This window comes from Tupaia chinensis, unplaced genomic scaffold (assembly GCF_000334495.1).
Source record: "Tupaia chinensis unplaced genomic scaffold, TupChi_1.0 Scaffold000066_1, whole genome shotgun sequence".
In the NCBI taxonomy this organism is placed as follows: Eukaryota; Metazoa; Chordata; class Mammalia; order Scandentia; family Tupaiidae; genus Tupaia; species Tupaia belangeri.
In genome coordinates this window covers 9618128-9627543 of record NW_006159525.1, presented here as the reverse complement: position 1 = coordinate 9627543, position 9416 = coordinate 9618128, and the positions used below count along the sequence as shown (strand labels likewise).

The following is a 9416-nucleotide window of genomic DNA, read 5'->3' as shown; positions in this document are numbered from 1 at the left end:
ACCCCACTTCCCCAAACAAGAAAAAAACACTCCACTTCAAAAAAAAAAAAAAAAAAAAAAGCCACATAACCAGGGTGATTTTAGTTAGGATGATTGGGGTGGCAGATTCTGAGATATGTAGCCTTTATTTTTTTTTTTTTTTCCTCTTCAGTCCCTTTCATAAATCTTCACTGGTTTGAACCCAAAAGAAAGAACCCATAGGTAACTGGCTCTGATTTGGGAATATTTATCTTTCTCTAGCACTTTATTGTCATTTAGTGAACCATATGTTTTCATCTTGCCACAATTTTATTTTCTACATTATGACAGCCATCTAAGCTTGTGTTTTAATACAGGATTTTCTTTACATGCATATGGTTCTTTGACTGAAATAAGGGAAAAGACAATGAAAGGACTGCAAAACTTAAACCAGAGAGCAAAATATCTCACTTAATTACATTTTTTTTCTTTCTATTTGTTGCAAGGATGTATAGAAAGCTGGGGATTGTTCAGAACTAGGTAGTCATAACTGAAGCAAATAGTTGTTAGATATGGTAATGTTTAGTATTGGAAGCACTGCTGTGTACTGTGCACTTATTACAGTGCCTCATACATCGTGGGAGGACTCAGGAAATACTTCTAAAATGAGAGCTAACAGCCCAGCAGCTGAAAGGAAGTGACCATCTTGGGAAACCATTGATTGTCTGATATTTTCATCCTGTCTAGAAAGAGAGTACAGGGACTCTGAAAAAATATGTCTACTGATGATAGAGGATTTGATCTGGCTGATAAATCCATTGTATTGCTGATGCTGAGACAAAGTCTAGTCTTTCTTTCATGCATACCTAAATCATTTGTAGGAATGCTAGTACCTCCAGAGCCTAGATTTTCTGCTAGAACTGTATGTGAGTGACATAAGTGATATGACAAATGTTAGCACGGTTTCTGCTGCTATGGAGCTGCGTGAGGCTGAGCACGGGTGGTGGTGGTCTTAGCTTTCCCTGAAGCAAGATTTGATTTGGGGTGATGACCTCCTACTGCAGAGAAATATGGGGAAAATTGCTGAACAAATCATTCCTGAAGGAGAGAAACAAATTTATCTAAAAGTAGTTTTGTTTATCTCGATTTCTTGTTCCCCTACACAAGAGAATGTGTACATTCATCCACATCCATCTCTACTTGTGAATGAAAGCTGTGTAAGGCAACAAAAAAATGCATTACAAACATTAAGCACTGGGGAGTACACTTGATTAAAAGGTGAGATAAAAATGATTTAGCTGCAGATAGTAATTGAGGAAGTAGGTCAGGGAGAAAATTTAGTTTTTTACTTTTTCATTTTTCCTGAAATTCAAAGTATCTCCCAATAATAACGATAATCAAAAATAGACTTCAGTTGATTTAATTTTTCAGAAGAATTGCAAATTCTAGAAGTAATCCTGACCTCAGCTCACCTTCCCTTTCTGTGCCTTGTTTTATGTGTTGCTGAGTGTGTTTCCTAGGTACTTTTTTCCTTTAGTCTTTTAGAAATCTCCATATTATGTGGAGTCACTGGGTGGGAATGACACTTTCCTGTCATGGCAACCATTCTACGTCAGACACATTAGGTAGAGGTAATCCCAGGTGTCCACAAGTAAAGAAAAAGCTGTTCACATTTGATTCTATGGAAGTGACTGTATTCTATGGTGAAGACTACTGAACAGCCTTTGGTTGGCCTCATACAATTTAAATGGATTTTTGCCTCTGTGTGTCCATGTAGATAAGTTGGCATTCAACTCTGATTATAAGGATAAGCTTTGTCTTAATGATGATTAAATTGGGGGCAGGTTCAAAACCCAAAAATCAGGGAGCAGTAGGGTAGGGCTTACTGTAGGCCTGAATTCCTGGTCCGGTGACATGGAACCACGGCAGTACAGACACGATGAAATCAGTGGTTGGGCACAACCTGAATGATCAAGATGGATTGCCAGATGGAATTGGAGTAGCGGTCTCACAATCACTGCATCTTGGTGGCTACTTACTTAATCATGGGAGAAGATGGCATGCTTTCCTGATAAATGTCCAGGTCCATAATGCCAAGACTGCTAGTGGCACTACTGTTGCCATTGCTGACAAAGCAAAAGTTTAAATATTAATGCCCATCTCCACCACCTGGCCACAATGCCAACACTGACGTTCCATTGTTGGAAGAGGGCCTTCTTTTGGTCCCTAGAAGAAGATTGCCTTGTGTCTAGGATTCCTAAATTGATATTTATTTTTTGACCAGATTAGAAGAAACACAATAAGACAAGCCTAACAGGCTCAAGCCAATCATCATCATAATAGTAATGATAATGTAATTTCTGAAGTGGTGTCAGATGTTAGATCACACCTGGTGGGTAATAATCAACAGGACTGTTTTTTTTTTTTTTTCCTTTCTAATTATAGTGATGTCATTTGTTTAGAAGCAAGGACTTCCTGATGGGTATTCCTACAGAGACAAACATATTTCTGAAAACGCTGCATAGAGGAGGTACCAGAATGCTTATCTCCCTGCTTCTTAAATTCTGATTTGCCCATGGTCTTATGTTTTTCCTTTGCCATTCAGGGGACTTGTCTCAGGGACATTCCGTAGGATTTCATACAATGGGCTTATTGTTTTTCCATGAGACTGCAGAATTTACAAGTACAAAGTTAGGTAATGTTGAAGTTTTATTGCTCATTTATCTTACAATCTTTGATAAGGAACGATACCTGATTCCTTAGGTATTGTAGAGAAGGAGGAGTACATATTGCAGTAGGCTGCACAATCAACATATAGTCTTGTTACTAGCCTGGATCTGACTGAAATACAGTATCATTGAGCCAAATTTTAGGCTCTGCCTGCACTTGTGAAATGGAATATATCTAGTTTTACTGAACTCCCAGTCTCCTCATCCTTTTCTATTTCCCTATTATGTCTCTTTCAAGCCAGATTTTCCAAGAATGAGTGCTGGTGTGTCAAGAAATGGGACAGTCTTCCCTTGGGGAATGCAATGAGTAACCAACTAAGCTACCTCGACTTTAAATTCTTGCCTTATTTCAGGTGGGGCACTGAATATATTCACAGATTGAAACCTGATGACTCAAAATGACTGAAAATAACTAACATTCTAAGCTTCTGCTGTTAAGTCCAAAATTCAAGTTTTTTTTTTTTTGTATTTTGTTTCTATCTTGTCATATTTCCCATTAGCTTTTGGAATTTTTAGATAAATTGTTTAACATTGTAAAATATTCTTAAGTCAAAACAGACTGAACTACAAGAAATAAAACTTTCAAAAAGCCAGACACACACTTAGATGCTCCTGAATCTCATTTTCCATTTGGCCTTTTGGAGAAATCTATAAATTTGTTGATTCAGTATCAAATAGACTTTGGGCAGAAACATAGAGATTCTTCTAGTTTCCACCTCACTGAAGAAGTGTTTAGTTAATGCCTCCTGTCCTTAAGTATCTGATTCCTTCTAAACTTTTCTGTAGCTTAGCCACAGGAGTTAGGTAATGTTGAAGTTTTATTGCTCATTTATCTTACAATCTTTGATAAGGAACGATACCTGATTCCTTAGGTATTGTAGAGAAGGAGGAGTACATATTGCAGTAGGCTGCACAATCAACATATAGTCTTGTTACTAGCCTGGATCTGACTGAAATACAGTATCATTGAGCCAAATTTTAGGCTCTGCCTGCACTTGTGAAATGGAATATATCTAGTTTTACTGAACTCCCAGTCTCCTCATCCTTTTCTATTTCCCTATTATGTCTCTTTCAAGCCAGATTTTCCAAGAATGAGTGCTGGTGTGTCAAGAAATGGGACAGTCTTCCCTTGGGGAATGCAATGAGTAACCAACTAAGCTACCTCGACTTTAAATTCTTGCCTTATTTCAGGTGGGGCACTGAATATATTCACAGATTGAAACCTGATGACTCAAAATGACTGAAAATAACTAACATTCTAAGCTTCTGCTGTTAAGTCCAAAATTCAAGTTTTTTTTTTTTTGTATTTTGTTTCTATCTTGTCATATTTCCCATTAGCTTTTGGAATTTTTAGATAAATTGTTTAACATTGTAAAATATTCTTAAGTCAAAACAGACTGAACTACAAGAAATAAAACTTTCAAAAAGCCAGACACACACTTAGATGCTCCTGAATCTCATTTTCCATTTGGCCTTTTGGAGAAATCTATAAATTTGTTGATTCAGTATCAAATAGACTTTGGGCAGAAACATAGAGATTCTTCTAGTTTCCACCTCACTGAAGAAGTGTTTAGTTAATGCCTCCTGTCCTTAAGTATCTGATTCCTTCTAAACTTTTCTGTAGCTTAGCCACAGGAACAATACAGTGGTAGGCAGATAAATGGGAAGAACACTCAGGTCAAACAACACAACAGTGTGGAAACACTTTCCTCATGTAAACCCAGCCTGTGTTGCATCTGAAATACAAACGAACCAGAAATGAAGGATCAAGCACAAGTGTAATAACAGCTTTCCTCAAAAAGTTCACAGCTGTCACATTCAATGCACTACTTGGGGACTTAAGGGAAGAAAACACAGATAACTCTTAACCTTGGCCAAAATAATTTATGCCATCAATGGATACTAAGATCTTAGTGCAGAGAACTTGACCTAGTGGAGGCTTTCCTTTTGCTCTCTCTGTTAGAAACCCTTTGCAGAGAACCATTAAAATGCATTTTTTGGAATCTGTGTTGAGATCAGCTTCCCTGGGAAGTCGAGGAATATGTAGGTACCTCATAGATCGCTCGCTGAGCTGCAGAAAGCTACTTGTGTCATCTGGGTTGTCCTCCTCATTAGCGAGCTGGGACCAGCTGCAGGTGCTATCCTCACTACTGCTGGGAGGGTTGGGGAACTCATCCGAGGCTCTGGCTTCTGTGGAGACTTCAGCCTCTGGTACAGCTTTGGCATCAAGGCTCTCACTGTAGATGGCAAGATATCATTACCAAGAAGAGAAGTGCAAAATCGGACTTTTCATGGAGACCACGCTGGCTCTGTGTTGAGCCTGGATGAGTAGGAGGTTGTTGGGTGAAGGTGGAGTCTTTTTCAGGCTGACCCTTCTGCTGGTGCCCTAAGTCTCAGTTTGACTTTCCAAGATTGCTCCCCATCAGCTTTCCCACCTCAGCAATTAATCCCTTTCTACTGAATCTCTCCATTCATTTAAAGAACAGGTTGAAACACCCCGGCCTACATACATAATTATTGAGAAGCAATGGTATTTAAAATCAATATACAAAGCATTCTTCTCAGAGATTATGATCCATTAATTCTGGAGTGAGGCTCAGAAATCTGCATTTTAATTAACCACTCCTGGGAATTCTAAGGTGTTCAGTATATAGATCATGCTGGAAGAAAAATATCCACCCTAGTTCTGGTACTTTACTGAGTCATTTGACCTAAAATGCCCCTGAAAGTATTTTGCGCTTTAGCTACCTTTTATCACAACCCCTTCCTCCGAAAATTCTGTTTTATATAAGCACTACTTTTATGGATTAGTGCCTTTCTAGATCAAGAAGCTCTCCAGAGCAGTTATCTGTTGGCCTGACAGGCCTTTCTTTTTGAAGCCTTTCCTCTCTGAATTTATGCTTCCCTGACCCCCTCCTTGCCTGGAACCTGTTTTTCTGCTTCTTCTTTAAGTGTCACTATTGCCAACTGTGCTTCACTGTTCTTATTTCATAACCTGTTCCTAAGCAATCTCATCTACTCCTGTCTATGAAAATAGCTTCCCAATATGGACTGTGAGCAAGAACTTCTTATGGATCCTGGTGCTCCTTTTCCAGTTGGTTTCTGAAAATCTCACCAACACCTCTTTTGTTAACATCTCAACATCAATATGTCTAAAATAAATTCTAATTGCCTATCTTCCCCCTTTTTCTGTGTTTCTTATTCCTGTTGACCTTTCAGTCTTCTGATTTCTACTTCATGCCTCTTATAGTCAACCAGTTTCCAGGGTCTTTCAGTTCCATCTCTAAAGCACATCTCACATATTTACTAATCCTCGTCTCTGTGTTCATAAAATTATCTTAATTTAGGCCCTTCTAAATTATTACAATTTTACATTGGGTAGGAATCTCATAGATATTTTGTAGTTGAAGATGCAGAAGGCCAGTAAGGCAGATGGACTTATCCGAGGTTGCAACAGGAGCTGGTACCAGACATCAGTCCTGTACTTTTGTGACTTGTGGGCATTGCATCCCTAGTCCTTGCTTGAACTATATTGCATCAGCTTCCTATCAGTTGCAACCCAACTATCCCTCCATTTTCAAAACCTACTTCACACTGCTACCACATTTATTTTCCTAAAGCATATTGTCAGTCACTCTTGTCAAGGATCTTCAAGATCTCCTTGAAACTAAGCTCTATCCTCCATGACCTCTCTTCCTTATAATAATCTAGAGTTATCCGCTTTTAACTTAGCCATTAATTAGCAAACAAAAGCATCTGTTGTGCCTCAAACATGCCAGGGATTCTTGCCTCCTGGCCTTTACCTATTTGTTTCTTCTGACCAAAACCTGGAGAATAGAACACTTGGGTCCTGTTCTTGAAGTCAGACTGCTATAAATTCCCATTCTACCACCTGTCACCTATTTGACTTGGATAAATTAATAAACCTCCCTAAGAAAAATAACCACGTCCACCTCACAAGAGCTTTTGGGAGAAATAGATTAGAAAATAAAGTTTGTTTCATTCATTTAGCTTAGTATCTGATATACTTAACATTAGTCTTTATTAAAAAGTCTCATAATTCATTAAGAATTATGGGTACAATAATGACATTTCTGATCTTTGCATTTTGCCACGCCTCCAGGCTCATCTAAGACTCACCCACCACTCTGAATCCTTCCAAAATCTCCCCAGGTTGGCATCACTCTCTTTTGAACGATCAGAGCAATTTGTCTTTCTTTTTAGTGGTGTGTAATGCCTCCTAATTTGTACTCTAGTGTATATAGTTATCTGTCTATATATTATGAATTATTAACATCTTATGCTTTTATGTGTAATAGGAGCAGAGCTGGGAACACATTGGATATTCTTTAGATGAAGAGGTTATTAGTAAGAGTGTATAATTTCATGATTAGACCCATACTATCCATTTCAATGGCTTATTTTTTAGATCTGAAATGAAAAGATCTGAGATGTTGCACTACTTGTAAGTTGACTGCATTCTGAATAACCATAGTACTGACAGGTGGTAGCTTCTAGTGTGCTTTGCGGCTAACTGATAGTGAAGGCATGTTCTTTTTGGAGAGGTTTTCGCTATAGAGTGTGTGTGCTTGCCAGAAAGACAGAGAGAGACAGAAAGCAAGAAATCACCCCCTCTCAGGGTGATGGCCACATGACAATCCCTTCTCCTCCATTCTCCTTTAGGGACCTTGGGCACGCATGCACATGCACCTGGTGTGAATTTAAGCCACCAGGTCTGGGATTTGAACTGAAGTCGACTACACAGGAGTTCAGTGACATAGCCATTATACCTATTGCTGGTCCAATGAGGGCAGGTTCTTAATAAGTTCGATTTTCCATTTGTTTGCCTGCCATGTTAAACACACACACAAACATGCACACACTCACAAACACACATACACACAGGAACACTAGTGGTCTGGGTTAGAGATCAGAGCATTTACTATAAAGCTGCTTAGATCAATTCCCCATGCCTTAATTCTCTATTGCACACTACATGTGCTGTGAGATTTACACTATAGGAAAGGAACTTCTGAATATTGAAGCCAGAGATCAAAGAAACTGCTGGTATATTTGTTCCTCTTCTTTTCCATGGAGAGAAAGATAGAAAGAGGAGATTTTTAATTAAACCCTCAAAGTTATACAGTTAAAGTTCTATTTTTTTATGCTAGAACTCTTTAAAATTTTTTATTTAATTTCTTTTTTCTTATTGTTTACATTGAAACACTGTATATATATTTTAAAAGAATTAATTTAATTTTGTTTATTATTATTATTTTAATTGCTTTAGGGCATCCATGAGAGAGAGAGAGAGAGAGAGAGAGAGAAAGAGAAATAGAGGGAAAGTGAGAAAGCAAGCCACTAGGTCCAGGACTTGAACCACAATTGGCCATGTGGGAATCGATTGTTTTAACCACCATACCATCTATTGGTGCAATCACGGTATATATTTACAGCATTTAAAATGAATTATCCCTGCTTGAATACCTTGTATGTTAGTCCAGTCAAGGAAATTACCATACACATTGTCATCAAGAGATAATATTCCATTTTGTAGTCCATTGAATGTTTTAAAGTATAATTATTCTTGGAGAAATAATAATGGAACTAATTCTAAGACTAAGAAAACAAACAAAAAGAACAAACACATAGATCTTTATTTAGCTTATATGCTACTTTAAATGAAAGAGGCCACACAGCCCTTTAAGGATACAATTAAAAATCTCCTTTTCAGGGCCAGCAGGTGGCACAGTAGTTAAGGTGCTGGACTCCCACATAGCTGACCACTGTTTGAGCCCCAGACCTGGTGGCTTGAAACTCACACGTGTGAGTATATGTGTGTCTCAAATCCTGAGCAGAGAACGGAGGAGAAGGGATTGCAGTGTTGCTATCTCCCTGGGGTAATTTCTTGCTTTCTGTGTCTCTCCTCTGTGTCTCCAGTGAGTGCATGTACCCTATAGAGAAGGATCTCTCTTAAATTTTTTTAAAATCTCCTTTTCAATACGTAAACTTGTTACCTAAGGTATTTTACAAAAGACTTGGGATCCTTGCCTCTAATATTTCTTCTCACAGCATTCTGGGCAAGTTTGGTATAGAGATGTGGCTATTTCTAATATGCTCTACTACTAAATCTTCACAAAAGAAAGTCCTTAACACAATTGGTTTGATTTCTTAAAATGTTGATATATTTCTTAAATGAGAAGGGGGGAGTGGGAGTGGGAGAAAGGATGAAGCTAAAGAGACAGTTTACATAAATTCACATGGAAGAAAAGTTCACCAATGACAAATGGAAACAATACACATATTTCCCCCAAAATGTAAGTGAACCAAGTGCTAGTGCAAATAAGAGAGCTCTGCTTTAATTTGGAAGTCTCACAGAAGTATGTGTTGGTACTTGATTGTGTTGTAAAGGTGTATGTGGAAACTTAATCCTTTAATGGTGTTCTAGGATGGAGTTCTTGGGTGTGATAAAGCCATTAGGGCAGGGTCCTTATGACTGAGTTCTGGTGGAGAGAAGGGGAAAGGAGATAAGCAATTTGAAATTTATGAACAGCCACTCTGTAGAAGACCCTGTCCTTTATCATGCTGTGATGCTTTTGGACTTTCTAGCCACCAGAATCATGAGTCAAATAAACCTCTACTTCTATAAATTACACAGTCTTGGGTATTTCTATTAGTGACCTAAGACAGGCTCCAAAACTATTTATTTGCCTGGCTAAAAAGTAATTT

At 38.2% G+C, this 9416-nt stretch overlaps 1 protein-coding gene across 2 annotated transcripts in view; it reads right to left on the bottom strand.

The window, feature by feature from the left end:
* The window catches only part of SPHKAP (SPHK1 interactor, AKAP domain containing), a 201968-nt gene that overhangs the window by 11717 nt on the left and 180835 nt on the right, over positions 1–9416 (bottom strand). The window contains exons 8-9 of one of the 2 annotated variants that reach the window (XM_006141926.2): positions 4739–4924; positions 1998–2084 (exon numbers count right to left, since the gene is read on the bottom strand). In XM_006141926.2, the coding sequence (XP_006141988.1) occupies positions 1998–2084; positions 4739–4924 (273 nt within the window). The remainder of the gene's footprint in view (positions 1–1997; positions 2085–4738; positions 4925–9416) is intronic. The other variant, XM_006141927.2, reaches the window with a different exon arrangement.